Raw genomic sequence first — 25,122 nt, forward strand, 5'->3', positions numbered from 1 at the left:
GGAGAATTAACATGGTTTTAAATCACATATACGATTCTAAGCTCCCCAACAGCTCAAATGGATAAGCCTGTAAGTAGCTGAGCCACACAGATCAGTAAGTCCCAGATTCAATTCCTGGTCTGTACTGAATTTGCTGATCTCCATTGGGGTGGCACCCCTGGTGCTACAATTGAACTCAATGACCTTGGATTAGCGAGGGGGAGGGGGGGGATCATTTCCAATGCCTGGTCCCTATGCAGCAACCCCTGCTGGAAGCACACGTACATGGTTGTCAGGCAAGGGAGGACCATGCGTAGCTGTAATGATCCCCCACCCATGGTTGAATAATTTGTCGACATTCACCATCAAGCTCACTTATGAAGACTAACCATTTGGGCTCCTGGCATCTGTGGACCTGCACCACAGTAAGGAAAGATGATGGGATGGGGCGGGGAGATATCAGTGGAAAATGCTTTAGTCCTGCTTCTGCTCTTGCACTTATAAACCCTAATACAACAAAGCAGCCGTATTTAATCAGAACATGCCGCTTCTGCACTCCATCAGACCATAGTATGCTATATATGGTTAGATTTATTTTGAGTGACTTATGTTCAATCAAGTCCAATCATATTGTAACACCCTCTGATGCATGAATATGCCTCAATCTGGTCTGCTGTCTCACAGACAATCTGATCCTATTCTTAGTTGGTGGTCTTGTAAGGAAAGACAAGTTTTTGTTCTAACTCACGTTTGTTCAGAATCATTTCATTTGCCAATATATAAAGTTATAAAACATAAAATACCACAATTTTGTAATTTGCAGCAGGAAGGAGCTTAACTTCGGTCACAATCATAGCCACTGCACAAAATACAAATAGCAGTGATATGAATTTTTGCTGAATTTTAATTTAATGTAAATTCTATTATATATGTCGCAATTTAACATCAATGATTTCCATAGGAGTTTCAAATGTCTAATAATACAACACTTTAGCTTCACAGTTGGGTTAAATTTACACAACCTCAAACGTTAGGGAGTGTTACCGATTATTCCTAAAAATGTATTTCTATTGTTGGACCCAGATTTGCATTGTGCTCAAAGGAAGCAAAGGAAAAGACTTGCATTTATATCAAGCCTTTCTTCAAGAGGTCTCAAAGCACTTTACCGTCAATGAAGTACTTTTGAAGTGTAATCACTGTTGTAATGTAGAGAAGCGCGCTACCCAATTTGCACACAAAGGTCCAACAAACAACAATGAGATACATGACCAGACAATCTGTCTTAATGATGTTGGTTGATGGCCAGCAGACAGAGAAAACTCCCTTGCTCTTCTTCAAATAGTGCCATCGGATCTTTTACGTTCACCCGAGAGGGCAGCCGTTTAATATTTCATCTAAAAGACATATTTCCAACAGTACAGTGCTCCCTTGGTACTGCACTAAAACGTCAGCCTAGATTAAGTGCTCAAGTCTCTGGAGTGGGGCTTGAACACAACCTTCTGACTCAAAGGCAAGAGTGCTACCACTGAACCAAGACTGACACCTCAAGGACTTGCACTGAAGATACCAATGTAATGTTATAACAGTAATATCTGAACAGATATTTTGCGTCCGTCTACACTGTAGAGGATACAAATAACATGCCAGAAATAATTGTGAATCAAGGGGTGAAAGGGAGGGGGGAAATTAAAACTCTTACAATCACCAGGCAAAGGCTTTTGAAAAATTAATAGAACTAAAAGCTGACAAGTCCCCAGGTCCTGATGGACTTCATCCTAAAGCCTTAAAAGAAGTGGCTGCAGAGGTAGTGGATACATTGGTATTAACTTTCCAAAATTCTCTAGATTCTGGAAGGGTCCCATCAGATTGGAAAATAGCAAATGTAACTCCTCTATTCGAGAAAGGAGAGAGACAGAAAGCAGGAAACTACAGGCCAGTTAGCTTAACATCTGTCATAGGGAAAATGCTACAATCTATTATTAAGGAGGTTATAGCAGGGCAATTAGGAAATCTCAATGCAATCAGGCAGAGTCAACACGACCTTGTGAAAGGGAAATCGTGTTTGAATAATTTATTAGAGTTCTTTGAGGAAGTAACAAGCAACGTGGATAAAGGGGATCCTGTGGATGTGGTGTACTTGGATTTCCAGAAGGCATTTGACAAGATGCCACATCAAAGGCTACTACACAAAATAAGAGCTCATGGTGTAGGGGGTAACATATTAAGCATTGATGAAGGATTGGTTAGCTAACTGGAAACAGAGAGTAGGCATAAATGGGTAATTTTCAGGTTGGCAAGATGTAACAAGTGGAGTGCCACAGGGATCAGTGCTGGGGCCTCAACTATTTACAATCTATATCAATGACTTGGATGAAGGGACTGAATGTATGATTGCTAAATTTGCTGTTGACACAAAGGTAGGTAGGAAAGTAAGTTGTGAAGAGGACATAAGGAGTCTACAAAGGGATATGGATAGGTTAAGTGAGTGGGCAAAAATTTGGCAGGTGGAGTATAATGTGGGAAAATGTGAACTTGTCCACTTTGGCAGGAGGAATAGAAAAGCAGTATATTATTTAAATGAAGAGAGATTGCAGAGCTCTGAGGTACAGAGGGATCTGGGTGTACTAGTATATGAATCACAAAAAGTTAGTATGCAGGTACAGCAAGTGATCAGGAAGGCAAATGGAACGTTATCATTTATTGCAAGGGGAATGGAATATAAAAGTAGAGATGTTTGCTACAATTCTACAGGGCATTGGTGAGACCACATCTAGATTACTGTGTGCAGTTTAGGTCTCCTTATTTAAGAAAGAACATAATTGCTTTAGAGGTGGTGCAGAGAAGGTCCACTCAACTGATTCCTGGGATGAGGGGGTTATCTTATGAGAAAAGGTTGGACAAGTTGGGCCTGCATACATTGGAGTTCAGAAGAATGAGAGGTGATCTTATTAAAACATATAAGATCCTGAGGGGACTTGAAGGGGTAAATGCTGAGAGGATGTTTCCCCTTGTGGGAGAAACTACAACTAGGGGACACAGTTTAAAAATAAGATGGAGATAAGGAGAAATTTTTTCTCTGAGGGTCGTGAGTCTGTGGACCTCCCTTCCCCAGAGAGCGGTGGGGGCAGGGTCAATGAATATTTTTAAGGCTGAGATAGATAGATTCCTGATTAACAAGGGAGCCAAAGATTATAGAGACAGGAATGTAGGGTTGAGGTCACAATCAGATCAGTCATGATCTTATCAAATGGCAGAGCAGGCTCGAGGGGCTGAATGGCCTACTCCTGCTCTTAACTCGAATGTACGTATAATGCAGAATAGTTTGGGATCTCTGACGCTTATAGCATTGAAGGACCTCATTGAAATGTAATTATGCACCCTGCACTAAAGAACTCTCTTACTAAATTTACTGGCTTCAGTGACAAAAGAACCAGCTCTGAACAAGTACAGTAACAAAGTGAACCTGCACCTTGTGTCCCAACATTTCATCAGTATCAAGAATGCCACACAAATACAGTCCCCATCGCTGCAGGCAGCTGCATATATCGGGCAAATGGCACTAACCACTTGCTATTTCCACTGAAGTCAATTACAAAGATGCTTCTTATAATACATTAACCACGCCTGCTATTTCAGGCAATTCAGTAAGCTTTTTCCACCCTGCCATCATATTTGTATTTAAATTCTTCCATTGATCATTCTGTGTCTGTGCTGTTATTTTTTTTCCATGGGTCTTAGCAGGTTTTATTAAGTTAGATTTGGTGGTCGCCAGGGTTGTAGAGTTCACTCATCAGCGGGTAGATGTAGGAGGGGGCATCTAACCCGTTGGTATGCAGGTGCAGCAGGTGATCAAGAAAGCCAACGGAATGTTGGCTTTTATTGCTAGGGGGATAGAATATAAAAACAAGGAGGTATTGCTGCAGTTATATAAGGTATTGGTGAGACCGCACCTGGAATACTGCATACAGTTTTGGTCTCCATACTTAAGAAAAGACATACTTGCTCTCGAGGCAGTACAAAGAAGGTTCACTCGGTTAATCCCGGGGATGAGGGGGCGGACATATGAGGAGAGGTTGAGTAGATTGGGACTCTACTCATTGGAGTTCAGAAGAATGAGAGGCGATCTTATTGAAACATATAAGATTGTGAAGGGTCTTGATCGGGTGGATGCAGTAAGGATGTTCCCAAAGATGGGTGAAACTAGAACTAGGGGGCATAATCTTAGAATAAGGGGCTGCTCTTTCAAAACTGAGATGAGGAGAAACTTCTTCACTCAGAGGGTGGTGGGTCTGTGGAATTTGCTGCCCCAGGAAGCTGTGGAAGCTACATCATTAGATAAATTTAAAACAGAAATAGACAGTTTCCTAGAAGTAAAGGGAATTAGGGGTTATGGGGAGCGGGCAGGAAATTGGACATGAAGCTGAGTTCGGATCGGTCAATGCCCTGTGGGTGGCGGAGAGGGCCCAGGGGCTATGTGGCCGGGTCCTGCTCCGACTTCTTGTGTTCTTTAGATTTGTGGTTGGGATCAGATCAGCCATGATCTTATTGAATGGCGGAGCAGGCTCGAGGGGCCGATTGGCCTACTCCTGCTCCAATTTCTTATGTTCTTATGTTCTTATGTTTGAGATGAGGAGTGATCAGTTCCGGAGGGACGTAGTCAAACACAGGGCAGTGCGTTATCACTCTGGGGAGAATCTCACCTTCTGAGAAGGGAAACACCTCCTGTGGCGAAAAAAACTTGTGAAATATGTTCTCGATGTGGAACTATGGGCACAGCTTAAATATGACGGCACAGACTATAACTGGCATGGAGAGCGAGCATGCTCGTCCCGTTCACTACTCTCAATCCTCCATTAGCGAGGATGGTCTTAGTGCCAATATTGACCTTATTAACCAGAGACATGATGGCAAAGATGGCTACATCTGTAATGGTGGTCATTTCCTGTTCAGGTTCTCTCTGTGTATCTCTAAAAGATGATACACTGTCCAACGTTTATAGCGGGTTAATTGCGTTAACACCACTGCATCTGCTACAAGCGATGGGGACAGCATATGCTTAAAAAATCCTTCAAACCTAAACGGCAGGGCTGGCATAAGGAACGCATCACAAGGACAACTGCAGGCCCAAACTCAGTTACTCCAGCAGAATACATCAATCTATCACCACACCATCTCAATTTTCTTTAAGTTATGCATTTAAAAATCAAGTTTACTAAATTACACCCTTTCATAAATATTTTTGTATAATTTTAAAAGAAATCCGACGTTTCCACCATCTAAAAATTGAAGTTTCCAGTGTATCAAACAGTACTACTTACCATCCACTTCGTCTACCACAGCCCGAATGACTAAAGGAAAAACTCCTTTGTCTAGATCAAAGTTTAACTAAAAGATAAAAGGAAATAACAGTCAATATTAAAAAGGTAAAAATCATTTTTAAATTTCAAAAAAAACTTTAGAACTACCGCAAAATTTAGAATGTCAAAAAACAAGTATGCAATACTTATATAACCCATTTTTACATTATGTGCACACTTCTGAGATAAACACCTGATATACTACAAAATGAAAACTATTTAATATATTAAAATCCTCAAGTTTTTTTTTATAGTTTGTCCGATTGTGACACTTGTTACATTGAAATGAATAGATAATGCTGTACCAATAACATCTGTTAATACTTGTTTCAGAGGTGGTGCTATAAACTCACTCAGTCAGCTAAAATTTCCTCCGACTATGAGTGATGTCACTGGAGATTAGCTAGTAATTCATAAAAGTATTGCCTTTACACAGTGCTAACAATCATTAAATTTTAACTCTAATTAAAGACTTAGAAATTTAGCATGAGTCTAGCAGATAACTAAACTAGAAAACTAGCACTCCAGAATGGAGCTGGGCAAATTTTTAGAAAGACAGAGCGAGCTAGCTGAGGTGAGGTGGAAGGGAAATTGGCACACAGGACTATAGAGCAAGTGAGATGTTTTTTAAAAAATGATTGCAAAAGGTATGGAATAAGTATATTCTACTAAAAAAGGGAAGTACGAGTAGTTTTAGGATGCCATGGATAAGTAAAGAGGTTAGAATCCAATTAAAATTGAAGAGAATTGTTATAAGCAACATGGAACCCCAAGAAAAGAAGATTGTCAATTTGTAGGTAATGGTCAAAAACGGCAAAGATATTAAATATATACTTTGCTAAATGAAAGGATATCAGAGAGAGGAATCCTTAAGCAATTGAGAGCGAGATGAGCGATATTCTGATGCATAAAAGGAAAATTTTAGATAAATTAATTAGGCTAAAGGATGACAAAGCCAAACAGGATAAAAAGAGGCAAACCGAGCTAATCTGGATAATTACAGGCCAGTTAGTTTAACATCTGTGGTAGGAAAAATTTGGGAGTCTCTAGTTAAATTACCATATATCTAGATAAAAAGAAAATAAGTAGACGTAGCCAGCACTGATTTCAAAAGGGACAGTGGTGTTTGACAAACCTCAGAATTTTTTTTTGAGGATGTCACAAACACGATAGAAGGGGGAAATGCAGTAGGTGTAGTGTACATGGACTTTAGAAGAGCTTTTGACAAGGTACTACATGGAAAGATTAAGGGGCATGGAATTAGGGGGAGCATAGCAAATTGGGTTAAAAATTGGTTAGAAGGGAGAAAACAGAGTAGGAGTTAGGAGCAGTTTTTCCAGAGTAGTTGGCAGTGGACAGTGGTGTCCGACAGGATTCAGTTCTGAGGCCACTTGTGTTCAATGTGTATATCATTGATTTGAATATAGGCATAGAGGGGCTGTTTGCAGATGGAATTCAATGTTAGTAAGCATGAAGCAATACATTTTGCTAAAAAATTAACAGCAATAATTATACACTAATTAGCATAATGCATTTAAGGGGAAGCTAGATAAGTACATGAGGGAGAAAGGAATAGAAGGATTTGTTGATAGGAGGAGATGAAGCAAATAGAGTGGGAAGAGGCTCGTGTGGAGCATAAACACTGGCATGGCCTGTTCCTGTGCTTTAAATTCTATGTAATTCTATGGTTTGGTGGTACAGGTACAACAGACATTAATGGCAGAATCTCAGATTAATAAAGTTATTATAAAAGCTAATGGAATTCTAAGTTTTATCACAAGAGGTATAGAATATAAACAAATAAATAAAGAAAAAAGTGCAGTGCTCCCTTAGCACTACTAAGTCTAGACTCAGCCTAGATTATGTGCTCAAGTCTCTGGAGTGGGACTTGAACTCACAACCATCTGACTCAAGCCAAGGCTGACACCATAAAAGTCAAGAGGTAACGCTGAGCCTATATATAACTGTATTAAGACCTGAAAGTAAAGTGTGCAGTTTTGGACTCCCATTGGAAGAATATTAAGGCTTTAGGGAGGGTACAAAGCAGATTCACTAGAATGCTGTCTGGTATGAAGAAATACTAATAGGTCTTGAAAAATTTGAATTTCTTTTTCCATTAGAACAGATTACAGGGCAATAGGATTAAATTAAATTATGAAAGAATGAGACAGGGTAGATGGAAGCAGACTTTCTCCAGTGGTTGATGAGTCTAGAATGAGGAGCCATACATACAAGATCAAGTGCAAGAGATTGAGAACAGAGAACAGGAGAAACTTCACAGAAAGAGTTGAGAGGCTGTGGAAATCACTTCCAGGCTAGTGGTTCAGACAGAAACCGTTGAATGTTGATATAGTTTAAGATTAGATTGGTGAATGAAGGAAAAGGGGGTGAAGAAATATGGGAACAAGATAGTTAAATGTAATTAGGGCCACCTGCTCACTAAGAGATTGGGCCTCTTTCCATCTTGTAACTTCAATGTACTTTTGTATATAGTAGAGCTGAGCAGAAGCTACCCCATATCTGCAGATAGGGTTACCAGAGACGGCATCTTGAGGAAAAGGAGGGAGCTAAGGATGGTCCTTGGGGGGTCTCCCGAGATGACAGTGGGAAGAGTAGCCATCAGTGGTGATGTTCTGGCCACAATCAAATAGATTAAGTGTAGAAGCAAGTAAGGGCAGTTCCAACAAGCTGAATAGACAAGAGAAGATGAATGCAAAGGAGGAAAAGACAAAGACCACCTTGCATTTATGTAGCACCTTTCACGACCTCAGGACGTCGCAAAGCCAATGAAATACTTTGAGTCACTATTGTTACGTAGGGAAACATGGCAGTTAATTTGTGCGCAGTGAGGTTCCGCAAACAGTTATGAGATAAACGATCAAATAATGTTTTTTTTAATATAAAAGTGATGTTGGTTATGGGATAAATGTTCATCACAGCACATGGAGAACTCCCCTGCTCTTCTAATAATGCAATGGGATCTTACGTACACCTACGAGATCAGCCAGGGCCTCGGTTTAATGACTCAGCCAAAGGTCCGCACCTTCGAAAGTGCAGCACTCCCTCATTAACGTACACAAGTGTCAGCCCAGATTATGTGCCGGAGTGAGGCGTGAATTCACAACCTAGCACTGAGCCAAGACTGAAGTGCTGTAGAAGGATGGTATGAATGACCATGTCAAAGTTTCCAGAGAAGTCGCAGAGTACATGTAGAGATAATGGACCACAATCATGGAGAATGTCATTTGTGACTTTGGTTAAGGCCGTTTCAGTGTTGTGGGAAGGGAAGATCTTATTGGAGGGATTCAAACGGAATTGCAGGAGAGATCTGGGAAGTGACATGTTCAAGGACTCTGGAGAGGAAAGAGAGGTTGGAGATTGGGCAGTCGCTTTTAAAGACAGTACGGTTGAGGGTAGTGGGAGGTGAAAATGATGGTTTCATAAGGAACAGGACAATGCCAGAGGAAAGAGATCAATTTACAATGTCTGCTAACAATGGGACCAAGAAGGAAAGTTTGCTGGTCAGCAGCTTAGTGGGGATGGTATTGAAGGAGAAGGAGGTGGATACTTTGGATGAGATGAGTTCAGGAGGGCATGGGAGAAAGGAGCGGGAGGAGAGCGAAAGAGAGAAAAGATAGTGAGAGAAAAGGAAAGGAGAGAGACAGAGAAAGAGAAAGGAGGTTTGCACGGTGGGTAAAGGGAGGGGGAAGCAGCAGAGGATAGATTCAGAACAGATCTAGCAGCTCAAAACTGGGCATCCATGAGGCGCTGTGGGCCATCAGCAGCAGCAGAATTCTATTCCAGCACAATCTGTAACCTTATGGTGCGGCATATCCCTCACTCTACCATTACCAAAAAGCCAGGAGATCAACCCTGATTCAATGAGGAGTGTAGAAGAGCATGCCAGGAGCAGCACCAGGCGTACCAAAAAATGAGGTGCCAACCTGGTGAAGCTACAACACAGGAGGATATGCATGCTAAACAGTGGAAGCAACATGCTATAGACAGAGCTAAGCGATTCCACGACCAAAGGATCAGATCAAAGCTCTGCAGTCCTGTCACATTCAGTCGTGAATGGTGGTGGACGATTAAACAACTAACTGGAGCAGGAGGCTCTGTAAACATCCCTATCCTCAATGATGGCAGAGTCCAGCATGTGAGTGCAAAAGACAAGGCTGAAGCGTTTGCAACCATCTTCAGCCAGAAGTACCGATGAGATGATCCATCATGGCTTCCTTCCGCTACCCTCACCATCACAGAAGCCAGTCTTCAGCCAATTCGATTCACTCCACGTGATATCAAGAAACGGCTGAGTGCACTGGATACAACAAAGGCTATGGGCCCCGACGACATCCCGGCTGTAGTACTGAAGACTTGTGTTCCAGAACTAGCCGCACCTCTAGCCAAACTGTTCCAGTACAGATACAGCATTAGCATCTACCCGACAATGTGAAAAATCGCCCAGGTATGTCATGCGGCACATACTCAACAATAACCTGCTCACTGATGCTCAGTCTGAGTTCCGCCAGGGCCACAAAAGAACTGAATTCCAGAAGTGAGGTGAGAGTGACTGCCCTTGACATTAAGGCAGCATTTGACCAAGTGTGGCACCAAGGAGCCCTAGTAAAACTGAAGTCAATGGGAATCAAGGGGAAAACTCACCAGAGGACACAGATTTAAAGTGATCGGCAAAAGAGCCAGAGACGACATGAGGAAACTTTTTTCTTAATGCTGCGACTTATGATGATCTGGAATGCACTGTTTGAAAGGGCGGTGGAAGCAGATTCAAAAGCAACTTTCAAAAGGGAATTGGATATATACATGAATGGAAAAAAATTACAGAACTATGGGGAAAGAGCAGGGGAATGGGACTAATTGGATAGTTCTTTAAAAGAGCAGGCATAGGCACAATGGGTTGAATGGCCTCCTTCTGTGCTGTACCTACTATAATACCTAGCACAAAGGAAGATGGCAGTGGTTGTTAGAGGCCAATCATCTCAGCCCCAGGACATTGCTGCAGGAGTTCTTCAGGGCAGTGTCCTCGGCCCAAACATCTTCAGCTGCTTCATTAATGACCTTCCCTCCATCATAAGGTCAGAAATGGGGATGTTCGCTGACGATTGCACAGTGTTCAGTTCCATTCGCAACCCCTCAGATAATGAAGCAGTCCCTGCCCGTATGCAACAAGACCTAGACAACATCCAGGCTTGGGCTCATAAGTGGCAAATAACATTCGCGCCAGACAAGTGCCAGGCAATGACCATCTCCAACAAGAGAGAGTCTAACCACCTCCGCTTGAAATTCAACAGCATTACATTCGCCGAATCCCCCACCATCAACATCCTGGGGGGTCATCATTGACCAGAAAGTTAACTGGACCAGCAAATACTGTGGCTACAAGAGCAGGTCAGAGGCTGGGTATTCTGCGGCGAGTGACTCACCTCGACTCCCCAAAGCCTTTCCACCGTCGACAAGGCACAAGTCAGGAGTGTGATGGAATACTCTCCACTTGCCTGGATGACTGCAGCTCCAACACCACAAGAAGCTCGACAGCATCCAGGACAAAGCAACCCGCTTGACTGGCACCCCATCCACCACCCTAAACATTCACTCCCTTCACCACTGGCACACCGTGGCTGCAGTGTATTCTATCCACAGGATGCACTGCAGCAACTTGCCAAGGCTTCTTCGACAGCACCTCCCAAACCTGCGACCTCTACCACCTAGAAGGACAAGGGCAGCAGGCATATGGGAACAACATCACCTGCATGTCCCCCTCCAAGTCACACACCATCCTGACTTGGAAATATATCGCCATTCCTTCATCGTCGCTGGGTCAAAATCCTGGAACTCCCTACCTAACAGCACTGTGGGAGAACCTTTACCACACGGACTGCAGCGGTTCAAGAAGGCGGCTCACCACCACCTTCTCAAGGGCAATTAGGGATGGGCAATAAATGCTGGCCTTGTCAGCGACATCCACATCCCGTGAACGAATAAAAAAAGGTAGTTGAGCAGACGTCGTCCATGAACTCAGAGATTTGATAGAGGTGTTCAAAATCATGAACAGTTTTGATAGAATAAATAAAGAGAAACTGTTTCCAGTGGTAGAAGGGTCAGTAACCAGAGGACACAGATTTAAAGTGATCGGCAAAAGAGCCAGAGACGACATGAGGAAACTTTTTTCTTCATGCTGCGACTTATTATGATCTGGAATGCACTGTTTGAAAGGGCAGTGGAAGCAGATTCAAAAGGGAATTGGATATATACTTGAATGGAAAAAAATTACAGAACTATGGGGAAAGAGCAGGGGAATGGGACTAATTGGATAGTTCTTTAAAAGAACAGGCATAGGCACAATGGGTTGAATGGCCTCCTCCTGTGCTGTACCTACTATGATACTATGAACTCCTCGCATTTATTGCTCAAGGTGAGAGTGTGGAGGGCAGTGGAGAGGGGTTTAAGGAAGCAGATAAAAGAAGCCACAGTGATCCTCGAGTTTTGGCAGAGGGCAGTGAGGTCCAGTGGAGCTAGATGTGCCAGATATGGTGATGGATGGCTAAGCCAGTTATAGTAATGGATGGCTGAGCCAATTGTGTGTCAGAAACACTCAAGTTTGCACTCCTTGTACTTAAGGGAGCAAAGATGGGGGAATTGATTGGGATGGGAGACAGTGACGGCTTTGCTGTGGACAAGGGCATCAAAGATGGAGGTGATGGAGTGCTTCAGCTAAGCCATTGTAGCAAATGGATGGCCAAAGGTTAGGCAGCTGGAAGTTTGAAAGTGTAGTTGTGAGTCACTTGCAGGAGTTTATTTTCACAGGTGGCACAGGAGGATGTGGGTAGTGGTAGAAGGAAATGGTCAGAAATGGTCAGGTCAAGACCTGGGGAGCTACAATCGTCGTGAGACTGAAGGACTGGACAAGAATATAGGTAGGAGAATTTATATGGAAGAGGAGATTTAGAGGTGACAAATTTAGGACAGACAGGGAAAGGGAAGTCGAGATGGAGTTTGAAATTGAAGAGGATGAGGAGTTGCTCAGTGCAGACCCCAAGGGAGGAAAGGAAGGAGGCTATCTTGGCGAGTAATTTAGAATGAGGCTGGAGGGCAATAATTAACTATGAAGAGAATTTTCTATACATAAAAGATATATATTAAATCTATTGGTGGTGATAGTACACACTTAAATTTTACTCGTAACTAGAAACTTTTCTTTCAATTTCACGGCTAATCTCAACTAGCTATCTAAAACTCACTTTATTCAGTAACTTTACTATATATTTTGAATTTACAATTACAGCCAAGCAAATAGAAATATTCCAAGTCAAAGTTCAGTATCATCGGAAATTGTTTTAATTATTTAAAAATTGACAGAAGGCCAACTATTAATAGTTTTTAATAACAAGTGCTTCGATTTTTTAAGAATTCCAATGAGAACATACCGTGCATCACTGTACTTATTAAGGAAATGTACTTCACAGCTTAATCACACATTTGGGAAACAGTGCATGAAATTAAAACATTAGAATTCACAGAAATAATCCTACTTGTTCTCTACAGTGTCTGTACATACTGTACAATTGGTTTAGATAGAAACACAGCATAATTATACAACAAGGCACTTTATACAGTTATTCTACTCTTAAAATTGTCTACTTCAAAGTAAATCTTTTCGTGAAGCACTTTGAGATGCTTTGATGTGATAAGGCACTTTATAAATGGAATTATCATTTTAAATAGCAACAGAGTGAAATGTATTCAAACATTTATACATACAAGTAGCTAACTAGCATCTAAGTACAGTCTATAGACTGATGCAAGTGCCTTTAGGCATTTAGAAAAAATATCAAGAATGCAATTACAAAAAGATTTGTTCAACTGTAATTACAATTAATAATGACAATGGTAGAAATAATTCATTCTACTAGGGTAGGGACTGTGTACTACAATTGGTTTCAGTGTCTAAACAACAATCATTTAAAATGCAACAATTAAAGTTGAAATTAATGGTCTAAAATGCATGAAATGTGAAACAATTCAAGAAATTATAACACCAAACTGTAGGCAAGATCTAAAATTTAGGAAAAGAAAAACCTCTGCTGATATTCTATTATAAACCAAAGAACAAACAGAGGTACGTCATAGCTCATAATCTGGTTGCAGCAACTGAACAATGCAAATTGATCCAAAGTTATTTATGGAAACTTTGGCTTGGCTCTTCTCCCCCAAGTTCTTGTATGTGGTCAGTATAGCATTTGAAGGGCACCAGCATCTGTGGGGCCCAGGATTATTCATCACTAGAGCCAATGATGAAGTAAGGGAGCTTAAATCCAGTGCTTTAGTTTTGCAGTAACAAGCACATATTCAATGTCTAGCCTCAAGAGCACAGAATACGCTGAAAGGAGGTTAGCATGGTAGTTGCATTTAATTCTGGATTCCCCCCCCCCCCCCCCCCCCACCCATCGCAGTACCAGCTGAAAGATGGAGCACAGACACAATGTACCTTTAAAAGCTCCTTCCTACGGACTTGTCTGTCTTATAACAACAATCAAGGCAATAAAAAGGTGTTCCTATGGATGTGACAGGTCTCAAAATGCCTAATTTCAAAAAAAAGTCACAAGGAATTTAATTCTGAGTTCGGCTGAAATCTGATAAAACATTTTAAATTATTAAGATTACAGGATTGTGATCTGTAATTTACGAGGCCTGTGGATGAACAAAGAGACAGGCAACATAAAAAATAAAAGTTTAAACATATTTTTGCCTATTTCCCATGAACATAAATTGCACTCCGCCTTTATTAAATGTGTTTGTATTCACAGTATTCTCCACTCTGCATGGTAAACTACTTTCATCAAAACAAAGTATTTTTAAATAGCTTGTGGGAACAGATTTGGCAACCGACATTATTGAACATCAAGACCTTTATAGAGTTTAAAAGGTCAAGAATATTGTAGAGATTTTGAATGCTCCATTGTTTTGAATCTAGCATATAAAAGTCTACAAAGAATTTGCTATTTTTAACATAAAAATACAAAATTATATTTTTACACTGTGCTCAATTTTCAATTGATCTGATGAATCTTTATGTAATTTGTTCCAACATTTAGTTCAAGTACCAACAAACACAAGCAAGTAAAGGTTAACAAGTACAAAACTCAGGACACTAGTTCGCCTCAGGGTTACTACCACAGAGCTTGATTTAATTCATCAAGCAAAGAATAAAAGCTGCATAACTGCTAACAGTGAATGCAGAACCAATGCAATTATTCTTGTGCTTTACTCTTCTGTCACAGCTCAATGCAATTAATTCAAGAAGACTTTGCACAGATCTCAACAGGCTGAAATAATTTATCAATTTATACAAGACATTGGTTGAACTTACTGTTCAATTTGGAATTAATGCAACATTAAAAAATATGAAGACGGATGTTATCTTAAAACAACTTGCATTTATACAGCGCCTTTAACATAGTAAAACGTCCCAAGGTGCTTCACAGGAGCATCATCAAACAAAATTTGATGCAGAGCCACATAAGGAGATATTAGGACAGAAGAGGTAGGTTTTAAGGAGTGTCTTAAAGGAGCATTCTACAAAAACAACCAGACAGTAATAAACTGCAAATCTGTGATGCTTGGAGAGTAGGATGAGATAGTATTTTTCCCCTTTCTTAAAAAGATATTGTTGCTCTTTACAAACAATACTGCAAAATCTAAAACAATGGAATACTGTATGAACTGAACTCTGCTTTGAATGACATATATATGTTTACAGAATGGACACAACCCAAATTAAATGGTACAGTAATTAAAAGCAGTACCATTTTGCTTTTCAGAAGAAAAACATTATTTGCACCAAGATTGTTAGTACAATAAATTTTGAACATTAACATATTAAATTCTGTACTTTCCTTTTTTGTGCACCTGGGTCATGCTTCTAGGTGGCACCTGAATAGGATTTCCCAATATTAAATCAGCAGCTGGCTGTCACAGATCCCCAATCACACCAGCAGCTCCACTTCTACCATTAGATGGAGCTTCAGTTCCCCACAACTAACTCATTATACAGATGCAGAACCTTCTCAGAGGGTGCAACCAACCTTACATCCTCTCTGCTTGCAAATTCAACTGAAGTAAGTTTTCTCACACTGAATTGTTTTTAATTTAATTTTTTTTAAACTGTCTCGATATAATTCATTTTTTCCTTTTAATGTACAATTTTCCAGCCCCTGTCCACCCCTTCCCCAGCCCTAACACCCATCTAAAGCACGCCCCCCCTACTTGATTTCTGATCCCAAAAGCTTTCCCTACTGTTCGTTTGCCTTCTCCCAACTCAAAAAATGATTTTTTAATTGTCTTTGTCCTCTCTACAGTTTAGTTTTGCTGAATTTGTTTTTAACGTGTTCATTTTTACAAGATCGGACCAACAAGCTGGATATCCCTCCAAACCCCGACTCCCACCTCAACTATCTCGTCCATGGTTACTACCCGTTTATCCACTCCCCAATTCCCTTTCGTAGCCTCTTCAAAGAATTTGCAGACTTTTAAATCGTAATTTTGATTTTTCATTAGAGTCCAAAATATCTTCAGTTTTTATAGTGTCTGTCATTAGCAGTAGGTTAGCATTTGAGATTACAATGCAACAGGGCAGTGTCGCCTGTGAAGAAAAGCACAATGCCAAAAAGAACAAAAGGCTACAGCACCAGCTAGACTTCAACCACACGTAACAAATTGTACCCTCCAACTCACCACAGACAATGCCATGGGATTTACCTGTAGTTGTAAGTTGCAGTCTTTCCCTCCCACCCAAGAGAAACTTGGTATCATGCACAAGATGATCGGGTTGCAGAAAGAACTGCACTGGAACACATTGGGCTCGAATTTAGCAGGCCTGCGGGCTCCCAGCGGGTGGTCCTCCGGGAGCGTGGTCAACACGCTCGGCGAAATTAGTGGGTTGCCCACGCGATCGTGGCAGGCAACCCACTAATAGGAATCAATTACCTGCTCCTCCGGGGTCCACGGCGCTGGCCTGCGCGTCGGTCGGGCTGCGCATGCGCAGTGCGATCTGTCAGCTGGAGGCTCTCTAGTTAAAGGGGCAGTCCTCCACTGACAGATGCTGCAACCAATGGGACAAATTGCAGCATGGAGCAGCCCAGGGGGAAGGCTGCTCCCAGTTTAATGATGCCTCACCCCAGGTATCATCAGATGGGGTGAGGAGGAGGGGGAGGACACAGATCTTCCCCCCGGCGGGCGGGAGGAAGCTGTCTGCCTCTGCCACCAAGAAGGCCTGGCTCGAGGTGGCAGAGGGGGTCACCTGCGCCACCAACATATCGCCCACCTGCATACAGTGCAGGAGGCGCTGCAATGACCGCAGTAGGTCAGCCGCAGTGAGAACACAAAGTCTTTCCCCTACACTCCGTCTGCCACAACACTGCCCCCACCCCACATCTCCTTCGGCACCGCCAACACTATTCTGTCACATCACCCTTCATACCCACTCAAACCCCATCCTCATCTTACCTCCACCTACTCACCTCGCCAGTATTCATCCTGCCACTAACAGGCAACCCAATCCTCATACAATCTCATTGCTCCATCCCATACTCACTATCTCGTGCATCTCCCTCACGGCCAGCCTCACTCAACCTGCCACCACCTGTGCTGCAGCCACAGGGCATGCATCACATATGTGCAGTAGGCAGCGTAAGGCAAACGTCTCGTCAGCATGAAGGGGGTGCACAAGGGTGTCTGAGGGTTTGTCATGGGTGTTACCTATATTGAATTTCAGAGCAACAAACAGCACACATTATATTGACACCACCACTGCCATGTCTCCGCGAATCCTGTCCGTTGTGTCCAATAATGCCCGCTCCTGGGTATCACTATGAGGACCCACCACTGATGCCACCCATCGTGTTACTGCAGAGTAGGTGCAGGTGTATTTGCAGGGCTCGTCCGCGCAGACGACTGAGAGACATCGGCGGTGTAGCCGGCTACACCCTGGAAGGATGCGGAGGAGAAGGTGTGGAGGGCAGTGGTGACTTTGGCAGTGACAGGTAAGTAGTTGGTGCTGGGGCCAGCCAGGAGCAGCTCGGCATGAAAGAGGCTGCAGATCTCCACGACGACATGTCGAGCGAATCTGCGCCTCCCTGTGCACTGCTGCTCGGAGAGGTCCGGGGAGCTGCGCCTCGGTCTGTGGACCCTGTGGCGAGGGTAGTGCCCTCTGCGACGCGTCTCTCTCTGCGGTAGCCCTCCCTCCTGCTGTGCAGGTGGGCGTGCAACAACACCGTGTTGGGGGGATCCACGTCTCTGCGGCGGACGGCGTGGACTGCGAGGCTGCTGGTGCTGGTCATGCTCTTCGTCCTCCGAGGGTCTCCACACACCACCCAACTGGCAGGTGTTGGTCTGAGGGGTTGTGCAGGGTAGGTGTGTGGTTCCTCGGACTGGGGCTGCGGTTTTGTGTCGGTCTGTCCTCTGGCTTGGCGGGGGGTGGTGGAGGGCAGGGGTTGCCCTATGTGACGCGGTGGCCTCCTGCGTGGGTGAGGGCTCTCCCCCGTGGAGCGCACCTTGGCACCTGCCACAGGCTGCTGGCTGCAACACGCCTGGTTGAGGAGGGACTGTTTCCCCTAGTGTGGGAAACTCACTGCCTTGAACTGAAAATCCCACACTTCCTCTTTTGACAGCTGCTTCAGCTCATTAACTGACCACAACAAGCAAGGTAAGTACTCTCAAGTGGAACCCCGCTGGCTTTAATTGCCTGCGGGATTCCCACCAGCGGGGCTTGCGCGCGCAGCCCCGCACGTCAGCGCGGTACCCGGAAGTGGCCGGGATTTCGTCGCGATCCGGTCACGTGACCGGATATCGGGATTTTCGGGGCCACCCCGCTGGGAACCCGCCGGAAACACGATCCTAAAATCGAGCCCATTATAGCTGTTAAGTTTTATTATTCCATTTTTATTTTAATAGCATATTTCGAACAATGTGCAGATGTTTTGCTAATCCAAAACCTATTTGGTTTAACAGGTTCTTCATTAATATAATGGAAAATGTATTCCTGTAGTTATATTGAAAGGGGCTGCTCAGGTAATAATTTGAGAACATAAGAAATAGGAGCAGGATTAGGCCATACGGCCCCTCAAGCCTGCTCCGCCATTCAATAAGATTATGGCTGATATTCGACCTCAACTCCACTTTCCCGCCCGATCTCCATATTCCTTGATTCCCCTCGAGTCCAAAAATCTATCCATCTCAGCCTTGAACATATTCAACAACTCAGCATCCACAGCCCTCTGGGGTAGAGAATTCCAAAGATTTGCAGCCCTGAGTGAAGAAATTCCTCCTCATCTCAGTCTTAAATGGTCTCTTATCCTGAGACTATGCCCTCAAATTCTAGACTCTCCAGCCAGGGGAAACAACCTCTCAGCATTTACCCTGTCAAGCCCCCTCAGTATGTTTCAATGAGATCACCTCTCATTCTTCTAAACTCCACAGAGTATAGGCCCAATCTCTCCTCACAGGACAACCCTCTTATCTCAGGAATCAATCTAGTTAACCTTCACTGCACTGTATCTAAGGCAAATATATCCTTCCTTAGATAATGAGATCAAAACTGTGAGGTCACACCAATGCCCTGTATAATTGTAGTAAGACTTTCTTACTCTTGTACTCCAACCCCCTTGCAATAAAGGCCAAAATACCATTTGCCTTCCTAATTGCTTGCTGTACCTGCATGTTAACTTTATGTTTTGTGTAAAAGGACACCCAAATCCCTCTCAACACCAACATTTAAAAGTTTCTCACCATTTAAAAAATATTGTGTTTTTCTATTCTTCCTACCAAAGTGAATAACCTCACATTATACTCCATCTGCCACCTTCTTGTCCACTCACCTAACTTGTCGATATCCCTTTGCAGACTCTGATCTCCTCACAGCTCACTTTCCTACCTAGTTTTGTATCATCAGCAAACTTGATTACATTACACTCGGTCCCTTCATCTAAGCCATTAATATAGATTGTAAATAGCTTGAACTTAAAGTAAATAGTTTGAACTTATACTAGCAGTAGTGTCAATTTGGGAAGAAAATTCTTGTGAAGAGCAGTTAAATCACATAGAATCAGCTGCCCTGACTTCAGCAAGGCCAGTTAAATTAGGTATATCAGTGGTGCTGTATTGGCTTCAGTCTAACAGCTGAAGCCCACACAGTATCTCAGAAACCAAAGAATGTTATGACATCATGGTATGCAGTCAATCTATATAGCAGTAATGTGATTCCCCTCCCCATAGTCAGCAATATCACACCCAGTAGCAGATTTAAGTTTATAGCCAAACAAAGACATTTCCTCTAAAATGTTAATTACTGCTCAAAGGCACACAACGTGTCAAGATATGTGCCTGTACATGCCCGACTAGGCCAATAATAACCAGTAGAAGTGAGCCATTGTTTAATTCACCTCACTCATGTTATAGCAAAAACATTAATGCCCAAAGGTTTTTCCATTTATAAATTACTATATAATGACAAAACAGTGCAAGTACAGAATATTGAAATATATGCCCACTGCAATAACTGAACCCAGAATGTCCATTTTCAAGTAACCTAAATGAATCATAAAGGAACTTACTAGTCAAGTTTTGTCAAAATTCCAAAAAAAGTAATTGAAAGCAATTGAGGTTTTACATTTTTTTATAGCTATGCTGATAGAACACAAAAATACCTTTGTGCAAAAGGATCCCAAAGAGCAGAATAATTATCCATTTTGGTATAAATGTGGACAAAAATGGTTTTAGAGGTGACAGTTGGTGTTTATGTACTGACAATACCATAAATTCTCCCTCCTTTAAGAGCACCGATTTCTAAATTAATAATTAAAATGCATTAAAAAACACCAAATTGTTAGACCATTTCTCCATTCTTCAGAAAGGGACTAAAACAAGACTTAAATCCCGATTATAAAATAACCACTGGTTAATCAAATATCAAAGTAAAATTAGATTGGAACCCTGCTAAGATTAGTCTATTTCTCCTCTAATTGTATACACAGATATTTTGTTTTCCTTGCAGCCAGATGGAGTAAGAATGCCAGCTTAGTGTAAATACAAGGGGTCTTATGCTGTGTATTCATGTCCACCAGGAACTAGATTAAGACTGTCCAAACCTATTTCATTTGGCACTTCAAAACTGGCTGGGAGACAGAATAATTTCACGTCATCAGTCTGTGCTAAATTCAAACCAAGCTCCCAAAGGTGAAACAACAGTATTTTAACTCACTACATAGCCCCCGGCTTTCTGACAAACATTTATTTAAAAATATTTACAGAGAGGAAGTACAAACACAACACAGAAGCAGAATTACAATTTTGATTAATGGTGACAGCAAAGTACATATCCATCTACATGTTTGCTATTTGAATATCCATTATTTACTGAGAAACCTGAAGTTGAAGTTCAAAAGACATCAGTTTCAACGTAGAGGGTACATTCCACAGAGGTCAGTTTGATCCTTTGGAAAATGCCCACCATGCAGCTGATTTTAGCTTTAACAGGTCTTTTGGCTGACATCAGTAGGACATGCTTCCAACAACATGAATATCTTGTCTCTCCAGAGCAGTCCCACTGCTTTGACTTTCTCTGAAAATAAGATGCCTAAAAAATGCATAACCTATTAGGGGGCAATCATTTATTGAAAGCACTTCCCCCACAGTTACCTTCTCCTCCGAACATCATGTCTAGATTCAGATATGCTCAATTGTCAGTAGCAATTGATTGTGCTGAGTGCTTTGGCAATGAACGTGTTTTAATACTTGCTTGATACCCGATAAGAATTTTTTTTTTTAAACAGCTTAAACAATGCACGGTACAACACACTGTTTCAAATGCTTCTAAGTATTTCAATTTTAATTACAACAGTACTTAAGGCATCCATCCTTGTAGGCGTTTAATTGCCTTTAGCTATTATGTAATTTGCTGAGATGCATTAGCACTGTATTAGATTGTAAAATTGACTGCATGGAACACATATCAGTACTTAAAATATAATCAAAACTGTCGTGTGTCCCACTTTTGATATTGAAAACATGCTGCGATATCAGCTCAGAGTACTTTTAATTTTTTTTATACATGTAATGCAAAGTTATTCAAAAATTGTTGGTGAGCTACTTTGAAGTTGACCACTTTCAGGGTTAGCTGCACTTAGGTTCAAGCTCCCAAAGATAAAAACATATGGTATTGTGGCATAACATTATCAAGGGAATAATTTTAAAGGTAACTACTCCTTTGTGGAATTACACAGCTCAAGCTTCACTTTGAAAAGAATTTCTGGCTGTTAGACTATTATGCATCAGACTTTAAACAAAAGACTACAGTAGAGTCAATAAGATTGTTAGTCTGAAAGTAATGGTGTAGTGCTCTCATGTTATAAATTTACATGAATCGATACTGTTGTGGTATGAGGTTTTAAAAAAATTCAGATCTCAATAATTACCTGACCTAGACCTAACAGATGAGTTCTGAGACATTAACCTGTCTTTTCTCTTTCTAGATGCTGGCCAATCTGAATGTTTCCAGTGTGTTCTGTTTTTATTTCTAGTCCCAACAGTTTATCTTTTATGAAAGTTGGACCCCTTCACAGCAGTTGCTAGTCTTTACATTTTCTTTTCTGCATTGTACTTAGAGTAAAATATTCAATTTTTGTCGGTGCAACAAGTCAAGTGTGTTGTCCCTCCTCACGAAGTTCTTTAATACCATTGCATTTGAGATACAGCCAAATCTCCTTGCCCATTTCCAAAACTACTGCTTTCCTTATATTCGATCAAAAGAATGCAGAATCTTCCACGAGCATCACTCTGCTTTCTCCCAGGGAAGGGCAATCAGGGAAGCGGGGGGCCGGAAGGGCAATCAGGGAAGCGGGGGGCCGGAAGGGCAATCAGGGAAGCGGGGGGCCGGAAGGGCAATCAGGGAAGCGGGGGGCCGGAAGGGCAATCAGGGAAGCGGGGGGCCGGAAGGGCAATCAGGGAAGCGGGGGGCCGGAAGGGCAATCAGGGAAGCGGGGGGCCGGAAGGGCAATCAGGGAAGCGGGGGGCCGGAAGGGCAATCAGGGAAGCGGGGGGCCGGAAGGGCAATCAGGGAAGCGGGGGGCCGGAAGGGCAATCAGGGAAGCGGGGGGCCGGAAGGGCAATCAGGGAAGCGGGGGGCCGGAAGGGCAATCAGGGAAGCGGGGGGCCGGAAGGGCAATCAGGGAAGCGGGGGGCCGGAAGGGCAATCAGGGAAGCGGGGGGCCGGAAGGGCAATCAGGGAAGCGGGGGGCCGGAAGGGCAATCAGGGAAGCGGGGGGCCGGAAGGGCAATCAGGGAAGCGGGGGGCCGGAAGGGCAATCAGGGAAGCGGGGGGCCGGAAGGGCAATCAGGGAAGCGGGGGGCCGGAAGGGCAATCAGGGAAGCGGGGGGCCGGAAGGGCAATCAGGGAAGCGGGGGGCCGGAAGGGCAATCAGGGAAGCGGGGGGCCGGAAGGGCAATCAGGGAAGCGGGGGGCCGGAAGGGCAATCAGGGAAGCGGGGGGCCGGAAGGGCAATCAGGGAAGCGGGGGGCCGGAAGGGCAATCAGGGAAGCGGGGGGCCGGAAGGGCAATCAGGGAAGCGGGGGGCCGGAAGGGCAATCAGGGAAGCGGGGGGCCGGAAGGGCAATCAGGGAAGCGGGGGGCCGGAAGGGCAATCAGGGAAGCGGGGGGCCGGAAGGGCAATCAGGGAAGCGGGGGGCCGGAAGGGCAATCAGGGAAGCGGGGGGCCGGAAGGGCAATCAGGGAAGCGGGGGGCCGGAAGGGCAATCAGGGAAGCGGGGGGCCGGAAGGGCAATCAGGGAAGCGGGGGGCCGGAAGAGCAATCAGGGAAGCGGGGGGCCGGAAGGGCAATCAGGGAAGCGGGGGGCCGGAAGGGCAATCAGGGAAGCGGGGGGCCGGAAGGGCAATCAGGGAAGCGGGGGGCCGGAAGGGCAATCAGGGAAGCGGGGGGCCGGAAGGGCAATCAGGGAAGCGGGGGGCCGGAAGGGCAATCAGGGAAGCGGGGGGCCGGAAGGGCAATCAGGGAAGCGGGGGGCCGGAAGGGCAATCAGGGAAGCGGGGGGCCGGAAGGGCAATCAGGGAAGCGGGGGGCCGGAAGGGCAATCAGGGAAGCGGGGGGCCGGAAGGGCAATCAGGGAAGCGGGGGGCCGGAAGGGCAATCAGGGAAGCGGGGGGCCGGAAGGGCAATCAGGGAAGCGGGGGGCCGGAAGGGCAATCAGGGAAGCGGGGGGCCGGAAGGGCAATCAGGGAAGCGGGGGGCCGGAAGGGCAATCAGGGAAGCGGGGGGCCGGAAGGGCAATCAGGGAAGCGGGGGGCCGGAAGGGCAATCAGGGAAGCGGGGGGCCGGAAGGGCAATCAGGGAAGCGGGGGGCCGGAAGGGCAATCAGGGAAGCGGGGGGCCGGAAGGGCAATCAGGGAAGCGGGGGGCCGGAAGCAGCAGGAGGTGAGGGAGCAGAGGAGGGTATAGCAGCTATTGTCACTTCTGCAGTGGCAAAAGCTCCTGTCCACCCATGTGTTTGAATTTAGTAATTCCCCCCCCCCACTGTTGATTTGATTCTGGTGGGTCCGTTGCCAGCTGAATGATCAGGGCCACAGAGGGGTCATGGGAGGAAAATCATAGCAGAAATCAAAGTGGCCAGTTCTGGTGCGGAGTTTGGGTTGAGGTGCCCTGCCCCACTCCACGTGCCAGACCACCACCCAGAAATGGGTGGCTTTAATAAGGAATATCCAGAGCTATATGTCAGAGGAAGTTATGAACAGTCTTCTGCTCAGACCACACCTCGACTCCCTTGTGCAGTACTGGTCACTGAGGCACAAGGGAGCTACTGATGTGCTGTTGCCAGTGCAGTGAAAAGCCACAAGGAGGATTGCTAGTGTAGGAGAAAACAACAGATTCAAATGTAGGAATGATATCAAGAAATCATTCTTCACACAAAGAGGGATCAGTACTTGATTCAAGGTAAACTAAATGGCCTTGCTCATCTATAGTTATCTTGTGATCTCTTTTTCTTGAATGAAGAGAAGCATTGGAAGGAGGATGAGCAGCATTCATAGATTCACATAACCCAACTGGCAGAACAGCTGTCGGAATGAAGAGGAGGCACTCTGCACTGTGTGTTGCAACTCCCAACAGCTGTTACCTGTGCTCCAAAAGAAACTCTGCGTTATCTGCAACTGTGGAGTAGAAGGCGATGCTGCTGTCCGTGGACCCTATACCTGTCTGCCATCTTTCCCGCAATGGCTTCTCTTCCCTGCTCCCACACCGCTACCTCTGGAGTCCCCCATGGATCTATCCTTGGCCCCATCCTATTTCTCATCTATATGCTGCCCCTTGGTAACATCATCCGAAGACATGACGTCAGGTTCCACATGTATAGTGACGACACCCAGCTCTACCTCACCACCACCACCTCCTCTCTTGACCCCTCCATTGCCTGTGTGTTGTCAGATTGCTTGTCTGACATCCAGTCTTAGATGAACTGCAAATTCAACAACAACTACAAATTGCATTTATATAGCACCTTTAACACAGTAAAACATCCCAAGGCTTTACAGGAGCATTATTAAACAAAATTTGACACCGAGCCACATAAGGAGATAATAGGACAGGTGAACAAAAGCTTGGTAAAAGGGGTAGGTTTAAATGAGCTTCTTAAAAGGAGGAGAGAGGTGGAGAAGTTTAGGGTGGGAATTCCAGAGTTTGGGACCGAAGCAGCTGAAGGCACAGCCACC

General features: G+C 44.1%; 1 protein-coding gene across 4 annotated transcripts in view; it reads right to left on the reverse strand.

The window, feature by feature from the left end:
* Window positions 1-25,122, reverse strand: part of LOC137340590 (E3 ubiquitin-protein ligase MGRN1-like) — a 186,157-nt gene that overhangs the window by 51,288 nt on the left and 109,747 nt on the right. For all 4 annotated transcript variants that reach the window (XM_068003141.1, XM_068003142.1, XM_068003140.1 and 1 more), the window contains exon 6: window positions 5,298-5,364. In XM_068003141.1, the coding sequence (XP_067859242.1) occupies window positions 5,298-5,364 (67 nt within the window). The remainder of the gene's footprint in view (window positions 1-5,297; window positions 5,365-25,122) is intronic.

The sequence above is a fragment of the Heptranchias perlo genome, chromosome 22 (genome assembly GCF_035084215.1).
Source record: "Heptranchias perlo isolate sHepPer1 chromosome 22, sHepPer1.hap1, whole genome shotgun sequence".
NCBI lineage: Eukaryota > Metazoa > Chordata > Chondrichthyes > Hexanchiformes > Hexanchidae > Heptranchias > Heptranchias perlo.